Source organism: Natator depressus, chromosome 12 (assembly GCF_965152275.1).
Source record: "Natator depressus isolate rNatDep1 chromosome 12, rNatDep2.hap1, whole genome shotgun sequence".
Lineage (NCBI taxonomy): Eukaryota > Metazoa > Chordata > Testudines > Cheloniidae > Natator > Natator depressus.
The window spans coordinates 25,489,728-25,511,376 of NC_134245.1; the positions used below are offsets into that span (position 1 = coordinate 25,489,728).

Genomic DNA, 21,649 nt, shown 5'->3' on the forward strand with positions numbered 1-21,649 from the left:
GAAATAGCCGGACTGGTTAAGGTTTAATTACAAATTGCCAAAGTGGCTAAATTCTTTTCTAAGTGGAGCTGCAAAATGTTAGCTATGGGCATATGTTAGACCTTAATTATTTATACTTGCACTAAAGAACCAAACACTTTCATGAATACAGCTGTAATCAGTTAATATCAGTTGGCATTTCTGTAAGCAGCATAAGGATCTCTTAAAATGTTTTTACTGGCAAACAAATCAAAATAAACTCTTTACTTACAGGCAACAAATTACAAAATCAAAGATAACTACAAAATGTCTTTATTGAAAAAAGCAGATTATAACATCTAAGGTTAAATGAAACTTCTGACTTTTAATATTAAATAACTTAGGATGATAGCAAGTAGCTGCTTCTTTAGATAAATAAATCTACATTTCCCAACCTTTTTTCTTCAACAATCAAGGGAATCAAACACTGAAACATAAAAACCACAAGTCATTCTAGGGACTAAAAGACAAAGAAGCACATTTAGAAGTTTTACAAGGATATATACAAAAATAGTTAAACTAATGTATATTTGCAGCATGTAAACTAGTTACATGATATACAAACAGGGCATTTATATATTTCCTACAAAATAAAAATCAACGTTGGTCCAAGTTCTTGGAAGAAACTATATTCTTTTAAAGAAAATGAAAATATTTCTCAAAGGAAAACTTAATTTAAGTCAAATTATATATTCTAGTTATGGCATTAGTTGCATGATGAATCACAAACTTTTTAAAAACTTTTCTTGAAACACAAGAAAGCAGCTTTTGTGTGCCTCCTTTAGAGCTTTGGTTTACTTAATTGTTCTGGAATTTCTTGTCTTAAAGAACTCCTCCATCCATACTTTACTTTTGAAGCCCCACTTTACAAAATATACAAAAACCCCTTTTTGAAAGTTCAAATATCTGAGATTTCCACCCCCCACAATTATCATCATTTTGGTCATTTCTTTGGAACTTGTCTTCCAGTGCACTAGGGACGCTGTGAATCTCCTAAAATGGCCACATCCTTTTGGGACACTGTAGAAATCTTCCACAAAAATGAAACATGAAAGGTGTAGTCCTGACTTCTCATGATGGAAACGAGAACAAGTTGTAAAATGCTGAAACTTTATGGAAATATTCTGAAAGTACAGTACACCGAGAAGGTTTCCAATAAATAATTATGTTATAAAATGAATACTGGGAAGTTTACATCTGTGTTGAACTGACTGACATAAGAATACTCCTTAAGCAAAGCATTAGACGCTTTCATTTATACAATTCCCCAGACAGGAGGTAAAATGCACAGGAACGGTCATTAATACTAAATTGTACAGCATGTCACTTTAGATTTGCTTATAACTTTCTCCTTATTCTTTCTTATTAATAATAATAATAATAATAGGTGAATTATACCAACTATGCTCCAGCTCTTCTATTAATGGTGTAAAAGCCAGCTGACCTGAAGAAGAGCTTTGTGTAGCTTGAAAGCTTGTCTCTTTCACCACCAAAAGTTGGTCCAATAAACAATATTATCTCCCTCACCTCATCTCTCTCAAAGCCAGCTGTAATTTTGGTGTTTTAATAGAATGCCCCTGTCTATAGAAAATACTGGAACAACAACTGCTGCTTTCTGGTTTTAAACAAACTGCTCTTTCTATATTGAAACATAATTTTTCAACATTTTACCATGAAGATACTTAACACATATTGGAACTGAGTAGAACTATTAGAAAGAACTGAAAAATAAAAATGTGAAATTCAGTATTATTCTGTTCTAAAGGATGATAGTTTTCGAAGAAGAATTGTATGTACATGTTAGATAGTGCTGTCCACTGAAAAGCAATGCAGGAGTGAAAATTTACAAACTTAAATAGACTTAGCACTAGTTAATAAACTGGCAGAGGGATGGTCTAAATGACCTAGTTTGGGGTCTCATCTCTGTTTTCTGTGGTTCTATTAAGTTCTAGCTCCCCGTCACCTGGAGCAAATGCACCTTTTAGTAGAAAGCACTGTTCTGGGTTGGCCTGCTCATGTGAACAGACCCAAATCATCTGTATGTTTTAATATTTTTTTCTCTTAATGTCGGGGGTTTATACAAATATTTTTAACAATAACTCATGCTAATACAATGCCTTGAAGCCCAAAGCTGTTTTGTGAAATGGAAAAGTATTATGCTGTGACTAATACAAAATATTTACCTTGAAGCTTTGACACCCTCAATTTGATACTTTCAATACTAGGGAAATTCCTCGAGTTACTTCAATAAAGTCAGATTTGTGCAATTAACCTTTAATTAAATTAACCTTAAAAATTAACCTTTAATTTTTACCTTTTACAGCTTAGGTTTTAGGAATGAGAGGCCCAAGCATCTATTTGCAGGTTATCTTTGTGCATGCAATCCTAGTAACTGTGCACACAAAGGTAGTGCAAATAAATGCACAAAGCTGTACATGGGCCTCTATTCTCATTTTCCTGAAAATCAGAACCATTGGATCAACCACTGTAGGAAAAGGTTATTTGTAGCATTAGCAGTGCTCCAAAACATGGCTTTCACATTAACTAAGCCAGCTATTAATTATAAAATGACTGGTTAAAGGCGCATTGGACTTACTGAGGAGCATCCAGTAGGGCAGATTAATCTTTGCCCACCAGACAATTCAGCAGCAGTTTCTGAACTGTTGCATTCATCTCTTTCCATCATCAATGAATGTATTTTTTTTTTTTTTTTTACCATAAAGATATTTTGGGATATCAAAAAGCTGTATAAAGGGAGTGAGAATCTCATGAGTTAATTATTCCATTCAGGAATCAGAGCCCATTGGTTGCTCCTTGTGCTTTCCAACCATATCCTGAATTGCCTTATTGCATCAATGGAGTCGCCAAATAGCTATTTCCTTAATTAGTTTGATGAAACTTAACATGTGACAATCCTAAAACTGATGGACCAGATTCTTAGGTGGTATAAACCTGCATAGCTTCATTGAAGTCACTACAGTTCTTTCAATTTACATGTGTTGAGAATCTTGCCTGATATTTCCACCTAATCCACAGTAAAAGAATTTTGTCATAATTAAATATATCTAAAGAAGGGAGCGATGGCCACATTTCAAACTATAAAATAATTTCAGGAAAGTGTAGCTCAATTCTCATGAGAATACATGGATTTGTTATTTAAACATAGAGATGTGTGATTGCATGTAAATCATCAACGCACAGTAGAAAACAAACATTAAAAAAAGATTTCATCTAACTTCCTATATGGAAGATATATATTACCCCAGACTTCTGAGGTTATTGTAAAAGCTTATGCAAAAGATGAAAGTGTGTACATTCTGTGTACATCTAATACTTGTTATAAAATACCAATTTCTGTTTCAATTGTCTGAAACTCTAAATTATTATTTCTGCTAAATCATGCTTGGTTTTCAAATGAAGATGATCACTGTAATCATTCAAAACTACATCTGGAAAAGAACACATCAAACTGAAAAGATGACAAAACTGCTGCCCATTTAAAAAATGTAACGACAAAAAATTGCAAAGCAGTTTATAACAAATGAAGTCTTGTATAAAACAAGTAGGATCGAGACACAGAAGTGTCTCCTTGCATAGCCAAAAGGACTGCTAAACCTAGTAACCAAAACAGGTTTAAAAGATGGACTGCTTAGTAAGTGCCAAATCACCAGAAGAATATGACAAATGCTTTCAAAGCTGTGGCTAGTCTCGTGCCACTACAAGCTACAAAAAACCAAGCATGTAAATGGCAAGTTATTATGGAGAGCCAGAATTTTCTTCATATGCAATAACCCTTTATGAAATAATCTTAACTTTTCAAATGGACACATTCTTCTGTAATGTGCTTCCTATAGAAGACACCTGTCATGTTTCTGCAGCAGGCTAAATACTCTGTTGGATCACTGTGATAGCAAATAGGATGGAAGAGACACTGGCCTGAAGCCTTTCATAGGTGTGAATACCACAATTAACCCATGTTTGAAGATTTTTGTTACTAAAATATATATTTACTTTGCTTCCTATTAACTACTACTGGGAATCTAAGTATTCTAGAAATGTGAGAATGTTTATTCTCTAAGACCAGGATGCAATGGGACTAGCTAAAATGCTAGTATTTATCTTATCACGCTTGTTGTGATATGTATGTTGCTAACTTTGGGGGATGAATTCTATACTTCTTACTCAGGCAAAACTCCCACTGGAATGAAGCAAACAAGGAGTGTAGAACAGAGCCTTTCGTACCACTGTACTGGGAAATGTTGCTGCATACAGTTAGTTCAGCGGTGCACGCTTTTTTTTTTTTTTCCAAGTAAGTGGTGTCTCAGTGAAAATGCTGAAGGTAAATGGAAATATGGACATGATCATAGAGGCCCTCTGACATATGATTTAAAAAAAAATAAATAACTTAGCTGGTTTAGATGGTTATTAGAGGAATTTCATCTTTAAAAACTGGAAAGTCATTTTTAGTTCTTCCATCTTCTTTCTAATGATTCATTGCTATAGAAAGTGTCTTTTAGAGCTCTGTAACATGCATTGGATAGCCTGGAGGTGGATGTGGTGGCACTTTGATATTGAGGCGCCTAATATGACAGCCATGACAGAGTAGGTGTCCCTCTAAAGGATAGCAACGATGGCCTTCTTCATCGTTGAGCTGGAGACCGCAGTCCTAAGAGAAACAAACACACATCCACAAGTTAACTAGTGACTGATTGTCATTTCAATAAAACATCATTCAGACTTTGAAGCCTCTAAGGTGTCTCTTGTTCTCTTTCCTGTTAACTGCAGCAATCTCAGAACTATTTGGTAGATGGACATTGACTATAATGTATTAAATTAAGAGTGACATCACTGAAATCTAAGGGAATGTGAAATTTATGCAATTTTGTGCATATCTTCTCAGGTTGACATCTGCATTTATTTTCTTCAGTCCACCTCATAGGTCTAGCCATGACAAAGATCAGACTAATCACATGGTAAGGCAGCACGCGCTGACCTCTTAAATATGGAGCCGGTCAGACAAGCTGAATGATGTTGGACTTGGAGTGAGGAAGAGCAGAGATAGTTGGAGAACCAGAGAAGAGCCGAGTAAAGACAGACTATCATTTGGGCGAGAGAGAACCCATTTGAATTGTGATGCAGAACGGACTTCCTAAGATTGGTGTTCTGGTTGGGATATATCTTACAGATATGAGGCAAGTTGCAAAGTTCAATGGGTGTCAGGCCTCATGTTCCAGTTCAGGCATCTCACTAAGTAGGTCTCTTCCCTTTCTATAGTACGTTACTCAGATTAAATTTAGACTAGATGAAGTAAAGTTGCCATATTTTAAAAGCAGTTTTTTAAAAAGAGGGCAACTTTTTCCCACTGAAATTCTAACTGACTCGCACAAAATCTGTGGGGGGTGGGAGTCTGGGTCTTATTTACAAAATACCTCCATAGAATGGCAAATAATTTCAGCCAAGAGTAAGTACCAGAGGTAAAAAGAAAATAATCCAAGCAAAATAGGAATCCTCCTTGGTGACAATTGTGTGCTGCAGCAGGGAAATGCTTGTGTTCAGAGAGTCTCTTGGTTACTTATCCATGCCAGTTGAGGTCGGGCAAATCATGAAGGTTTTACATTTTGGATTTTGGGATTTTGAAAGAGTATAGGGAGTACATAGAAATTCCGGCTTCTAGGTAATCCTGACGAAGAAGTTGAGCAATATGTGCAACTAGATAATTTTCAGTGCTCCTCACCTTATATTTTTAATATCAAAGATGAGGCAAAGTTTAATTAATCATATTTTAAATGTGATCTGTTAAGATTTGAGCATTTTACTGTAAGCTATGGAAGTTGTCATATTTCTAAAGTGAGAGTACAAGAAAGAATAAGGTATTAATGTGCTTTCAGGCAATACAGGAGCATTTTATAAAAGTTTAGGGACCTTTTATTATTCAGATAATTTAATAATCTATATTTACTTAATAATTTTATATTCCTTAACTTAAAAGATTACAGTAATCTAAGAGAACACTTTGGTAAAGAAAAAAGATCATTGTTGGAAATCTTGTTGGTTTTGGGTTGTTGTGTTTTTTTTTTTTTTTTTGCCAGACATTGATAAATTAAGTTAGGAAATACAGAGGTAACAGGAAGGAACTTGAGATTTTATGACTTAGCTTCCATCACAGTTTATAAATGAATCTCACACATTCTTTCCCATTTAATTAGGTAGGAAATTTTCAAACAGTTCCACCATAGAGCCCTTTTTAAAATGTATTACACTTCCCTGTAAAGAAATCACAGTAGCTGGAATATGGCAGATCTTTCTTCCTCCTATAGACTCCGCTATATTGACAAATGTTCCCCACAGTGTAGGTAAACAATGCAAACTCTGAATGCCCAATTATTTTTAGACCATCCGCCTCAGAGCTTGAATTAGAATCATGACAGACTAGATAGCAGGCTCATAAAAGTGGACTGAACAGCAGATTTGATGGGGGTCTGAGAATGAAATAAACCAGGAGTGAGACATAAGAGTCTGGGCTCAGGTTTGTTAAGTGCTAGCCAAGCACTGTATCGAATTGCAGTCATGGCAGCAGGCGTGCTACCCACTGGCAAAGCTCTGTTAGTTCAGTCCCTTGTTTAGAGTTTTAATGACTTGGGATTCACTAAAGAAATGCCAAATGCTAATAATATACCTGGCCCCCCGCCTCTTCTTTTTTCTCCTATCTTGCTGCACAAACATATAAAGTTGCCCTAAAAAAGGCTGTCTTCTTAATGAATGTCCGTTTTAAAAGGAGCCCTCCTGATTTACAAACTGCTGTTTGGTTTGCAACACAAACACTATGAAAATTCCTTTCATATGCCTCTTCTCTTGAATGAACATTTAATTCCTGCTGAGTTAGAAGGCTTTCCAAAGGGACTAGTGAGTTTGGGTGCCCAAGGTGACATCTAAAAGGGTTTTCAGGAGCAGGTGCTCAGCTCTTCTGGAAGCCAAGCACCTTTAATGTCTCTCAACCTGGTACCCAAAAACAAATGACTCCAAAATTCCCAAGTCACTTTTGGAAACCTTGACAGCTGAAATACACTATTTTAATGGCCCCATTTTCAAAGGAGCCCGAGTCCAGCCTGTAAAACAGCCCACAGCTTTTCCTGTCCAATATCTGTGTATGTGTAACACGCTGACAGACCCCAGTTGTCAGTGGGCGGGACCTCTGGAGCTTAGGGCATGAGCTAAAAGCCACACAGCCCTTAGCTCAGGTGTAGAACAGACTCATTCATCTCTCTCTCTCTCTGTGGTCTCAGTGCCACTAGATGGGACAGAACACCACCCCCAGAAGGTGTGTGGGTACATATGCCCACGGCAGGCAGATGTCTAACTGTGTTATCTATGAACATAATGCAGTTAGCCATCCTGGATGAAAGCAGGGAGGCTGACTTGCTTCAAGCTGGAGGGAGAATGGTGAACTGAATAACGAAAGAGAACTGAAAATAAATCCTCAGTGGGGCATTCTAATATAAAGTTGCGGGGGAGGGGGCATGGAGAGAAAGCGAGAGAGCTGCCATCTCTTGGATATTGAGATTTCCTATGATTGATTAAAAAAGTTATTTTCTTAAAACATTAACAGAAATGGATGGCTTGCCATCTGAGAGACAGCTGGGGTAGACTGACTCATTTAATTTCAGGATCCCTCGCTTAGCTTTCCTCTCCCCCGCTCCCCGCCCTCACTTGAAAAACTGTCCCTGACAAACTCCTCTGAAGAGCTCTTGTCTTCCTCCCACTTCTTCTACCTCTTTGCTCTTAGTGCCAAGTAAGAGAGACCATGCCAGCAGACAGCTGGAACTACTCACTATGGACCACATCACCATCTAAAGCCCAGCCACTGATTCACTGCAACACTCAGGCATCCTCTGCTCCTAAAGGCCAGATCTTGCCTTGATCCAACTCAGTGGCAGAGATGCTACAGGTTTACCTCGCAGTGATAACATTCCACATGGTAATCTCTGTCCATTGACACCACTCGAATGGTCTCCTCAGAGCCCTAGTTTGGAAAATAGAGAGAAAAAAAATCAGATCAGGAATGTAGGTGGCATTTTGTCAATTTTCTACCTGTTGCTTACAGTTTGTAACATATTATTATTCTATCAGGGTAGGTATCCTGGATCTCTAGGAGCCCCCTGTTTAGACCTCAGCTTCACATGCACAGGTCCCTCTGAAGTCATTGGCAACTTCTCATGTCTATTCAAAGATCAGAATTTGGCCCATGGTTCACAAGTTCCTAGGACTCTCCTTGAAAATGAACCATTTTCAAAGGGAACCCAGGATTTGGAATAAATTACCAACCAGAAACGACTATTTATTAAGCTCTGTTCTTTGCAGCTGCTTTGGGTTTGACTTTCCACCAACAGTTGCGCGCGCACACACACACACACACACACACACACACACACACTCTCTATCACCACCAGCTGGAAATTTGCATATTCAGATGGCACAACTATTAGCAATGTGAGTGGGCAGTACCCTGGCCAGTGGGTACACATGCATTAGTGCACGTATGCCAACCCAGGCCCTGTAAAACAGCACGTACGTCACAGGTAACTTCACCAACTCCTTTTCTGAGCCACTGAAAATGAAGCTTTCTTTAAAATTTTGCTTTGAATTGTTTCTAGTTCCAGGTGTGCTTACAGCCTGCGTCACATCTGATGCTCTATGGAGAGGAGCGGCAGGCAAGTCATTACCTGACCTGCCAGACTTGAAGTAACACATACACCCTCCTTGGGAAACAGCATATCAAGTGCTTGGAGGAGGTTTGCTGCAAGTCTTGTTAACTACCAGCTAAGTCAGAGGATGAGGTAGAACGGGCCAAGCTTTTAGGGGAAGGGTTACTCTGTAATATGCAAAATACAGGGAAATAGATGAGACTAAAGAGAACACATGTAATCCGGGCATGCTGTCGCAGGCTCTTCTTTAGAAGCATTTCAAGTATGAGAGATGCAGGCACCTCACTGAAGCAATATGTGTAAGATTGTGGCGTTTATACCTGATGTGCATTGGAGGAGCAGAATTATGGCATGTCACATTCCCCATTGTGCATGGCAGACACAGGCTCAATGGGTTATGGGATGAACATGATGTGGCCTGCACAATGCGTACTATTAGTCTGGAAACATGGAATGTGCACCAGGAAGGAAGGAAGGAAGTAAGTGTGTGTGTGTGTGTGGGGGGGGGGGGGGGGGAGAATTGTCAGGCCCTGGACTATAACCTCGAGCTGACTAGTCACTGCCTCTTGGATGATAAGAGTGCTGCTGGTTCTATGCCATTTTCATGTCACTACCAGCAGAGTATGCGTTAGTGTCACATGCAGACAGGACAATAAGAAGATATGTGGGTGAACAGATCCTCTCTTCATGTACAAATGTTGTTCTATGCCAAAGTGCCACTTCCAGCTAAAGATAAACATATAAGCAGGGATCAAATGCCAAAGTATTCAACCATTTGGTCAAAGACAATTTAAATAAATCTGAATTTTGGTTTTGCTCAGTTCAGTCCTGCTGTTATTGGCTTGATTCTGCCACTTCTTTTCATGTTGCATAGTACCCTCTTGCAATCAATAGGACTATTCACAGAGTAAGATGCTACTCAATATGGGTAAGGGTGGTCGAATAAGGCCCTATACATTTCATACTCAAGATGGGTTTGAAACACCAGCTGCTTCCCAGGAGCTACAGTTGCAATGCACTGAGCACCCCCAATTTCCATTGATTTCCATGGAGTTGGGGGAACCCAGCACTTCCTGGGAGGCTGCTTACAGGACTGGGCCCCAAGATAGTTCTGGTATCATTATTGTAACTACTGGCAGGCAGACCTATAACAAATTACTTGAGCTGTGTATGTGTAACTTTGGCAAAGTAAACTCTTATTAAGTAAACAGCACCTGCTTGTGGGCTTATTGAAAATAAAATCCCGTAAATCCTCACTTTGCACGGTTTGGTAAGACCTCTTTCCTATAGTTAGTTTGCATCCTCACTTCTCTGTGCAGCAGGTTGAAACTAACACAAAGTCTGTCATATCCATCACCATGAACAGCGATGATATTCTGTCCTGAAAATCAGTTTAACGTTCAGGCCATATTAGTGCTGCTTGTACAAGCTCTGAAGCCTTGTCTTCCTCGAAAGGTTGAGTAGGTTTGGTTCTGGAGTTCTGGTTTCAATTCACCAGACAGAGATGGGCCCAAAGCTTGGTGGGGTTTGGAACCAGCGTTTTGCTTCAGATCCATCTCAAATACCTGGTTCCCCAGCTCTGCCTCAAACATTATAGCCAACTTTCTGCAGCACTTTCATCCATGCCACTGTGACATGGCTGAGGCCATGTGCTCTTTGAACAGGGCAAATGTTACCATCATCCCCTGTTTGGAGCCTGGATATCTTAACAGCTAACATCATATTTAGCAATCAAAGTGTACTTCTTGAATGAATGGGAAGTTGAGAGATTCTGAAAATAAACAGTCTGTTCTCAGTTCTCTAGCCAGGGCTTTGAATTGAATCAGATGTACAGCAACGTTAATTAATACCCCTGAAGCACCCAAAAGATACAAAGTGCTTTAGTGTATAATTGCTAAGTACCATGATTATTATGACTCTTGGAGTTGTATAAGAATTATATTATTGCTGAGCTGTGTTTAATTTTGTATTAGATATACAGTTCATTCTGGGGATGGGGAAAGGGTCTTGAATAGCCAAGGTGTCTATTTCTTACTGTGTTTGAGCAGATCTTTGAAAAATGTCCATATGCAAACAACCACATTATCTAACAAATTACACACACCCACACCCCCCCACAAAACTTCATACCTGTGCTGGTAGAATTGGCTGGTTACAGGAAGCGCATTTTGGTGCAAAAACACTAAGATTCAAGAAGAGAAAATGTTCAAATTAAATTTAAAAAATTTAGAACCCTGAGAGCATTTCAAGCATAGCTTCTCTTTAGAGATGGGCTTTAACTGCAAACTATGGATCCAAATCATGAATTCAAACTCTGCGAAAGTTTGGATCGGGGAAGGGGCTGATTCAAGCCTATCTCTACCTCTTGCTTCTATTTCTATGTCAGATCTCTCAAACACCAGCAGGTACCTTTTCCCCTCCTCCACTGACTATTGAATCCAACACAATAAATGCAATACCCATTTCCTCCATGAACCTGTATAGACAGAGAAGTGTTTCTTGACTTGGGGGTTGTGACCCAACAGGTATCAGGGTAGTACGACCATCCTGTCCTCCTCTTACTGCTAAATGGGAGAGGAGTAGGTCCCAAGTAACTGGAGGGGGAGTTCCAGGGGCTCTCAGTATGGAAAAAGTTGGGAACCAGTGAGAGAGAGGGACTGTATGGCGAAGATCATTCCAGGACTTTGTCCATCACAGGACTTGAACAGCTTTCCTCTGTGTTAGAGCTCTAACACCTGTGTTCAGAAGCTGCAGCTGGCTTGAAGAAAAGGTGTTGGCTATAAGTGGTGGTTGGGGGTAAGCCGCTCACGCTGAACTGCTCAAGCATTCTTACCTACAACTGTGCTATAGAGCAGCTGTGCTAATATTCACTCCACTCCTGTGCTGGGATGGATTGGAGTGGATCTGGAATCCTGTTGACTTCAGTGTGATTCCTCTTGGGCACAGGGGTCTGCATTAGTAGATCCCATTGCAGGACTGGGCCCATGGTTTGTGATATAGCGGTGATAGTACCTAAGAACCTTCACATTCTCTTTGACAGAAGGGAGTCCCAGAGTGATTACTGAACCTCAGCACAATTCAAAGAGTTGTCATCAGGATGACATACGCAATTCTAACCCTAACTGGAATATTATGGGCCATTATATTCCATTACTACCCATGATTAATAGAGCTCGGCTCTGACAGGAACAGAGGATTTACCTGTGTGCACACAAACACATACTCCTATGAGTTTATGAGAAACCTCAACAGCCCCTCAGGAGAGGGTTCGTGCATAAGGCCTGATGCTTCTTTACTGCTATAAAGTAGCCTTTAAGTGGATGTAAATGTAAGTGACTCTTTATGCTGTCAGAGTGGTGTAAAGGGGCCTTGGGGCAAATAGGAGTAAGACTCCAGGCCAGAGTTTTAAAAGTATTTAGGCACCTAGCTCCCACTGAAATCAGTGTCTATTGCAAAGATGATTCAATATGAACAACTTTTCAAAAGCAGTCAATGCATCTGTGTTCTTACGTGTGATAGTCTTTGACACAGTAAATATTGTTCTCCACGTCTACAGTGAAGGGGACTCCGTCCAAACATTCATTACAGACCACGCAGCGGAAACAGCCAGGATGGTATGACTTTCCAAGAGCCTGTAAGATCTTAAGAAGAGCCAGATGACAAAATGAGAGTATTTGTTTTCCAGACAACATTCCCCATGCATCAGCATTTCTAAATTTTAATCACGGCATGCTCCTCAGGAAGAAATACTGACTTTGTGGCTTCACCAGCAAAGGGCCTGATCCAAATCCAGATTCTCATTAATTTCAATGGACTCTGCACCAGGTCCTTGGTGATGTTAGGGGACTGTGAAAATTGGGAGTAAAATGGGAAAGTAGCTTCACCGTTCATTATGGAGGCATGATATTGCAAATGGATGTACATTAAACCAGAACTCTTCATGCGCAACCGGAAGTAAAAATGTCTTTGGATGGAGACTGGATGCCTTTCTGGAAGATATGTATGTTTTAGCCAAACAAAAGTTACTGGGCTCAATACAGGGGTGAAATTAAATGGCGTGTGATATATAGGAAGTCAGTCTAGATGGTCCCTTGTGGCCTTAAAATCCATGAATCTATGAAAAACGGTAAATTACAAATATTTACTAGTTGTTCTAAGCCACCACAAATACAGCCCGGCTATCCTCTACTTCACTGTCACAGTGATGGCTCTCTCTTTTACAGGCTGATCAGGTCTATCTTCGTATCAGTTTATATTCACTGAACCTCAGAACTGTCACAGGCTTTTGAAACTCTGCCAATCAGTGTTTCAGCAACTGGCTTCCAGCACAGTCCCTTCTATACCCCCTTTTGATGCTGGTGACCTTGCAAATAAAACCTTTCCATTGCAGCGGTGGTATTTCAAGGAGGCTGTGCCAGGCATATGGGGCAACACTGGGAATTTATTTTGCCTCCCATACTGTTACGTTACGCAGCTCACAACAGGTTACATCAGACATCGGATATTTTTTGTGGGTGACACCTTCTGAAAGCAATTTCAAATTGTATCTGCCAGTACATTTCCCCCCTAGCTCAGTCTTGAGAAGCTAACAAGTTAAAGATCCTTTCCCCTCTAAGGTCCTAAAGCCCTGTGAATATTTTTATGAGTAAAGTTCAAATCAATAAAACTCAGTGCCTAGGAAAAAGTATGAACTACAGTCCAATTGTGTTTTTTAAAGAATACCCTAGGGTTATCTAGTCAGTGACTGGGTACCAAGTTTAATTTGATCTGTATGTCTGTCAGATACAGATAATGGACCAATTATTACATTGATCTGACTCTGCAGACATTGAGGGCACAAAACTACCACTGAGTCAACTGCAATTCCAACTACTGAGCAGCTTCGGGCCCAAGTCTGTGGAGGTGTCATAGGTCTGATTTTTTTTTTTTTTTTTTTTTTTTAAAACCTTGTGCAATGATAAGCAGGATTCCCACTACTGCACAGACATGTTTGTTTTCCTACTCATTACTGGGGAAGGGCTTGAAGGAATTAGCCAAATAAGACTGCTTAATTTCTGGAGCTCACAGCAATATTTCCTTTTGTTGTAGCATGCTTGCTGATAGGAGAAGGCAGATGATCACCTGCCAAGCTTCCCACTACAGAGCTCCACCAGCTAGATACTATGGACTCCTGAAATGACCCTTCCCCTCCTTCACAGCTCTAGAAATTTGTTCTCAGGCTAAAACGAACAATATCCTTGTCCAACCGGGGCACCCAGATAGGAGCAAGAATCCTCATTAGGTAAGTCATCCCAGCCAACTCTCATTTCCAGACCCTCCCAAATGTCAGTGCTTGCAATTTAGTCGCTATTTAACAACTGTGTGCTAACATTTTCATACATTTTAAGCCAAGAGGAAAGCACTGGTGTACTAGAATCTTATTAACACTCAGCTATAGTCTACAGAGTTCTTTAACATGCATTTAATCCATTTTGTTTGGGACTTTTTGCTTGGGCCAAATTCAACCCTGGTCTCACGCTAGAGGGTGCATTTGGCTCAATATACCCCTTTTCTTTCACTTTAAAAAAAAAAATCAGTTCTGGATGCGAGCTCCCTTCAAGCCACAGCTGTAAGCTCCCCTCCTCATTAATAGAGACATCAAATCAGCTCGTAGCTTTGTGGGCCACACTGCTGCTGTCGTCTGGGGTCTGTTCTCCCATCAATGTACAGAAGGGGGATTTATGGGTAGCACTCATTTGTTTTAATGGGTGTAAACTGTGTAAATCAATGGGAGAGCAAGAGCTGCTGATGGGCCAGCAGGGGGGACTGCTGCTGTTACAGAAGGACAGAATGTAGCCCCAGAAAATAAGTCCAGCTTCTTTGTCCTGTCAGTGGTATAACCAAAGAGCTTGTGGTGTGGCTCCTTTAGGTTTTGTACTAATTCATGGATCTATAAATTGTGAATTTTTTCCCTCCTTTCAGTTTTATTCTCCTGGATTGGTAGTAATAGCAACTACATTTCCACTGGAGGATCTCAAAGTCCTTTACCAGCAATAATCAGTGCAGCCTTGTGTCACTGCTGTGCCCCGGTAAGTATTGTTCAAGTGATTAGTCCCTATTTGGATTCCAAATGTGGGTGCGCACATGCGCCGTGTGCCCGAACAGTTCTGTAGCAGTGTCTGCTGACCCTTACATGCGTCAGCCTTATGCAGCTGAGGCTAGGAGAGGCCGTGCGGAATGCCACTGCTCCAGTTCCCTCTCACCGCCACATGATCAGAGTTGGAACCCCCCTTGCTCCTGGTTCTTAGCCTCGCTAGGAGAGTTGGCTGTCCATTCCTTCTTGTGTATATTGCTGTGGATACTAATTTTTTCTTGTTTTTTGTAGTGTGTTAGTGTTCTGCATAGATACAAGCCCCGCCGTGAGCATGAGACACAGACGTTATTTAAGCTCAGTACCAATGTGGACACAAGAACAAATGGATATAAACTGGCCATCGGGAAGTTTAGACTTGAAATTAGACGAAGGTTTCTAACCGTCAGAGGAGTGAAGTTCTGGAATAGCCTTCCAAGGGAAGCAGTGGGGGCAAAAGACCTATCTGGCTTCAAGATTAAACTTGATAAGTTTATGGAGGAGATGGTGTGATGGGATAACATGATTTTGGTAATTAATTGATCTTTAACTATTCATGGTAAATAGGCCCAATGGCCTGTGATGGGATGTTAGATGGGGTGGGATCTGAGTTACTACAGAGAATTCTTTTCTGGGTATCTGGCTGGTGAATCTTGCCCACATGCTCAGGGTTCAGCTGATCACCATATTTGGGGTCGGGAAGGACTTTTCCTCCAGGGCAGATTGGAAGAGGCCCTGGGAGTTTTTCGCCTTCCTCTGTAGCATAGGGCACGGGTCACTTGCTGGAGGATTCTCTGCACCTTGAAGTCTTTAAACCACGATTTGAGGACTTCAATAGCTCAGACATAGGTGAGAGTTTATTGCAGGAGTGGGTGGGTGAGATTCTGTGGCCTGCATTGTACAGGAGGTCAGACTAGATGATCATAATGGTCCCTTCTGACCTTAATGTCTATGAGACCTGGGCCTAAGGCTGGATCCCAGTCTGGGACAGCCTCTAAATGCAGTGTTGCCTCCCCGAGCTGAGCCGGGCCAGGTCGGGTGAGTTGCAGGTGGACTTGGCTGGTCCATCTCCTAAGAAGCCCCAGACAGAGCCATGATAGCTGACCCTACCACACCGTCTTCCATAAGGCAAGATCCCCTTATGCCTGAACCCCAAATTCATCGCTAAGGTGGTGTCCGCGTTCTACCTCAACCACCTGCCAGTCTTCTATCCCGAACCCCCACAACTCCAACAGAGCCAGGACACTGCAGTCTCTTGACGTCTGCCACGCACTGGCCTTCTACCTCCAACGCACGTGGGCATGCCTCACCCAGACTCTGTTGCCGAACGCTGCAAGGGCCAAGCCCTCTCCTCGCAGCGCATCTCCAAATGGATCTCCCATTACACTTACAAATGCTACACTCTCTCCAACATAACTCCACCTCCCAGAGTCACGGCTCACTCCACACAAGCACAAGCCACCATGTTGACCTGCCTCACAGAATTGCCATGGCAGGACATTTGCCAATCAGCCACGTGGAACTCCATCCTTCACCTCTCACTCCGCTATTGCTCTGGCAGCGGGGGCTGATGCGGCCATTGGTCATGCTGTTTTGCAGTCTGTGACTTCTTGCGAGTCCTTGTGTCCACCTTCATGCTGATCACTGCTCGCTACTCACCCACGTTTGGAATCCATATAGGGACCATCACGCCAAGGAGAAGAGGAGGTTACTTACCTGTAACTGGAGGGTCTTCAAGATATGTGGCCCCTATTTGGATTCCAGTCCCTGCTCTCCATCCCCTCTGCTGCGGACTACATGCTTAGCGGTAAGAGGGCTTGAGAGCGGCATCAACCCACACGACCTCTGATAGCCTTGGCTGGGCACATGAGGAAGATGCATGTGCGGGTCAACAGACACGGCTACAGAACTGTTCCAGCGCATGGTGCACATGCGCATTCACATTTGGAATACAAATAGGGCATCTTGAAGAACCTCCAGATACAGGTAAGTAACCTCCTCTTACTCCCATTTTACAGAAGGGGATACTGAGGCACAGAAAGGTTAAGTGAGGTGCACAAGATCACAGTGCAAGAGAAGGGAAAAGAGCTCAGAACTTTTGATTCCTTGTTCCCCCAGCTCTGACCAGTGGACCACGCTCCCTCTCATATGATACGGTTCCTGCTGTTTCACCTAGCTATACAGCATTCCTTTGTTTTGTTTCCCCCAGAAAAGATTCTATATTTTATGGCGTGATACTAAAATGTACCAAAGTGTTTTCACTGCTAGCTGACTATATCCCCTCCTCCCTGCTTGGCGGACCTCTCAGTAACATCAAAGTTCCACAAGTTCAGATAGAGGAGAAGGGCCCTCTCTATACATTTAAGTGATAATGGCAACACCGTGTGAATTTATTTTCATTTTAATCGTGATAATTCCTTGATTAAAATGTCCTTGGCAGTAGTGGAGACATGGCTATGATCTGACTAGGTCAGAAGCAAACCGCACATTACAATATACTCCCTGAAATGCATCAACAGAAATGTATTCCACAATTAAGGAATTAACTCTCTTACCATTTCCATTATGAGGTGTCCACAAACAAAGCACTTGTCCGCTGTTTGTTGAAAGCCCGAATACTGTTCAAATGACAGAAGAGAAAGGATTGTTAGTAATTGCTAATTTCACTTCCTTTCCTTCTGAAACTACACCCGTCGCATGAATGCTGTGTTTTTTCCATCTGACCTGGGATGAAACAAACCAAGCTGCGCTGTCGGCTCAAATACTTTTTTGATGGCCTACTTTGAAATGCTCTTGGAAGACACTGATTCAAAGGGTTTCACACTATACTTTGAACATTTTCAGGTACTAGTCTTAAGTAGCTTGAGTTAGTTTTGCCCTCTGATCCAGGCATGCAGTTCCCATTGAGGATAATGGGGGGAGGGATAGCTCAGTGGTTTGAGCATTGGCCTGCTAAACCCAGGGTTGTGAGTTCAATCCTTGAGGGGGCCATTTAGGGATCGGGGCAAAAATTGGGGATTGGCCCTGCTTTGAAGCAGGGGGGTTGGGCTAGATGACCTCCTGAGGTCCCTCCCAACCCTATGATTCTATGATAATGGGGACTGTGGGCACAGTTACACTCTTCAAATCTTGATTATAACTCCATTTTGTTTTTGGACAGATGAAAGTGTATTTACAAAAAGATAAAAATTGGGTGAGGATGTATGAGTGAAATCCTGACTTCGTTCAACTCAATGGCAAAACTCCCATTAAGTGCTATAGGGTCAGGATGTCACCCTGTCTTGTTTAGAGACTGAGAGAAGGGGGAACTAAGATGCATATTCGTAAACCAATTTATCAGCCTGACAGCTGACCTACTGAGTGATACCCTATAGCATAGAGTTTGCCTGAAGGACTCCAAACATGTAATTTTTAAACTGATATTTGCAGTAGCTGAACTTTATCCTCCCCCCTCCTCAGTCCAATATAAACAAATTGCTCCATGTGCCCTCTCTCCTATCGCAGGGAATGGTTGCTCAGTTGTTTACGTTTGGTTGCACAGTAAGTTGAACATTTGATTATTTGAACATTTTGGGGTTATAGCAAAGTTCATCTAAAACATGCTGTGGTCCTGGAGCTAGACTTGGAACATGAGGCCAAGGGTAGGATCTCAACATGTAGATCATGTGCCACAGCCCAGCTCTTTGGGCCTGGAGAGCATGGTGTGTTCTTACAGCCATGGATCTAACAGAGACTAAGGCCATGTCTACCCTTACTGGGGATTGACTTGCTGCGATCGATCCAGTGGGGGTCAATTTAGCGGGTCTAGTGAAGACCTGCTAAATCGACTGCAGAGCGCTCTCTGGTCGACTCCAGTACTCCACCGGAACGAGATGATTAAGGAAAGTCGATGGGAGAGCATCTCCCGTCGACATAGCACGGTGTAGACACCGCAGTAAGTCAACGTACGCTATGTCGACTCCAGCTACGTTATTCACATAGCGGAGTAGCGCAACTTAGGTCGACTTACTGCGGTAGTGTAGACAAGGCCTAAGGGCCTGATCCAACTGCCAGGGACGTTAATGGGAGCTGTTTCTTTGATTTCAGTGATCACTGGATTAGATCCTAAACTAGCAAGACATTCTTTGTTTTATTTTTCCAGATAAGTGGTAAATTGGGGCCACGGTTATAAACAATTATAAACTGAAGTCACTTTCACATGTCACAATGGACAAATAGTTGTTAATTAAATAATATGCTATTTCAATTCTCACAGCCTTCTCTTTGTCTGCTTTAATATTTCCTATGTATTGGACAATACAGCACATGTAATGATAAAAAACAAAAACAAAAAATCCCCTTAGATTAACTAAACCTTTTAAATTGTAACAAATGACCATCTCAGACTGTTTATTTCGTATACACCAGTGTCCATAGAATGTTACTCATATATTTCTGCAAGTCATTTTGCTGCATTGTGTAATGGAATTAGTGTGAAATTGTCTAGACCTAGAGAAATGGTTGGGATCCGCTCCCCACCTTACTGTCAACAGCTTTAAGACTAAAATATTTGCTTTCTTATTCTTATTCCAGCAGATAAAGATGCTGCTACTACCCGGTAATCTCACTGGTTCCACTGTATCTGAATGACCATCTGGCTAGACTGTTTCCTAAGGCTGCGACCTCAGGGGTTGCTGGAAACAGGTGGGGAGGTCCTAGCTGAGCAGACAGCAGAAGATTAACAATAGTATAAACCCAGCTAATTCCAAAACCCTGTCAGAATGAATTTAACAGTACCATCTGGCTGTCATTTGATAAGGAATGCAAAGGAGCATTTACCCAGTTATTGATTAACAGGGACCATATTCCCAAAGAACTGAATGGCTTGTGGTCAGGTTAATGTCATTTATTGCTGTCTGGATTGCTGTAAATTACATTATTTGTCAGAAGGCAGGGTTTTGTTGACACACAATCTCTCTTTATATCACTAAACCTATTAAATTAAAACCATAATTTGTTTCTAGTGGGGGAATTGTATTTGTAAAAACGCAACAAGAGAATGATTACCCAATTTAAGAAAATGCTACAAAATGGCACAAAGTCCAATCACATTGACAAACTATCTTATGAGCTCAGTGAAATGACCCTCTTTACTACTATATTGTGCTCTTTTCTGATCGTAGTAGTGATCTGGAAAAGCCTGAAACCTTTTGGTTCAATGAGAGTTAGGATCTGGATGTGTCTCCCCTGGTGAGTTAAATATATATAGGATGGAGAAGAATGATAGCCTCTCCTCTCAGGAGCACTTTTTTCTACAGTAAAGCAGCACGGTGGATACTGCTCTATTAAATCTGTATTATCCTTTGACAATAAATGGCTTTTGCCAGGTATTCATAACTCAACCCTGCAATACATGTGTTTATGCTAAAGATGGAGGGCTCACACATCAGTTCTAGGTTTTAAATTCTAGGAACACAGAGCACAAAACACAATACTCTGAAACAGTAATAATACTTGGCACTTTGCACCTTTCCTCTTTAAAGTGCTTTACTAATACTAAACTGCACAACCTTCCTGTCAAGTAATATTTATCCTCATGTTGCAGGTGGGGAAACTGAGGCAGAAAAGTTGTGACTTGCTCAAGACTGAAGAAGGGCAAAAATGGTCTTGCACTTAAGGCATAATTCTAGGGCTCAAAAGAACTAGGTTCAGTTCCTGCAACAAAGCCCAGTATGGTTTTTGATAAGTCTCTCATTCCCACTGGGTGGGATTTTCAAAAGAGCTCTTGGTTGGTCTAACTTGGCTCCTAAGGAAGTTAATAGCTTCCATGGGAACCATTAGATAACCTCAAGTGCTTTAGAAAATCTCATCCGATGTTTTAGTTCTTCCACCTGCAAAATGGAAAGAACATTTCCTTTCCTCATGTGAGTGCTGGGTGGATAAATGTCCGTAAATCACTCAGACCATAGTGATGGTGGATCTACAAGAGAGTCACAGGTGGGGTTAAACTCAAGAGTTCCTGGCTCCTACTCATGGGCTTGGGCTACTTGCCTGCGCCTTTGTTACAGACACCACTGGTTTCAATGCTTTCATTAACATGCAGCTCTGTTTTATTTTCCATTTCATGTACCAAGAGTTTATAATTCTGACACTGCACATATTTGGCCATCTTTTAAAATTCACTGAGAGGATTTTGTTTAGCTTTTCTGAACATGCCAGTGACTTTTTCTCCTATTACTGTTTCTGAAGCAGATAAATATAATTACATACTCTTCTAGAACTAGAAACGTACTTGCCTGGGCCCATGTACGGTATGTACCCAAGATAAATGAGACACATTTTTGAATATTCACAAACATTGAGGTGTTTGGTTTTTGTTACTAATACCATGAACAACACTGAACAATGTTAAAGTTGTTACACAAGCAGAGGAAAGCTCTGAAATTCAATGCTCAGCCTAAGGCATCCATCCTCCTTCACTCCCACTCTTGTGACTTTAAAGACAATACTCCTTACCAAAATACAAAGAAAACAAATGGATCCTGGAGAGCTAACAATTTACTGTTCTGGGATCTCAATTTTGTCCTAACTTTCCTCCCCCATTTAACTCTTTATTCACACCCATCTCTCCAGGTGTTGTTATAATCTGTGATTTTTCTGTGCAAGAGTCAATACCTTGTTTCAGGAGTTTGATAATCTATGCATTATTTATCTCTTTGTAAATATACAGATCTTGAAAATTATATTGGAGTTCAAGAGTAAAAGGTAAAGCCTTAGCTAGCTGAACTTTCTTTTGTTTGCTGTCTCCCAGCCTTTGATTAGCAAACAGGCAGAAATCACT

General features: G+C 41.1%; 1 protein-coding gene across 1 annotated transcript in view; it reads right to left on the reverse strand.

The window, feature by feature from the left end:
• Window positions 1-303: 303 nt before the first annotated feature.
• The window catches only part of WTIP (WT1 interacting protein), a 114,964-nt gene continuing 93,618 nt past the window's right edge, over window positions 304-21,649 (reverse strand). Inside the window, exons 4-8 of the mRNA XM_074968772.1 lie at window positions 17,385-17,447; window positions 12,231-12,361; window positions 10,851-10,902; window positions 7,970-8,038; window positions 304-4,684 (exon numbers count right to left, since the gene is read on the reverse strand). Coding sequence (XP_074824873.1) covers window positions 4,532-4,684; window positions 7,970-8,038; window positions 10,851-10,902; window positions 12,231-12,361; window positions 17,385-17,447 — 468 coding nt within the window. The 3' untranslated portion in view covers window positions 304-4,531. The remainder of the gene's footprint in view (window positions 4,685-7,969; window positions 8,039-10,850; window positions 10,903-12,230; window positions 12,362-17,384; window positions 17,448-21,649) is intronic.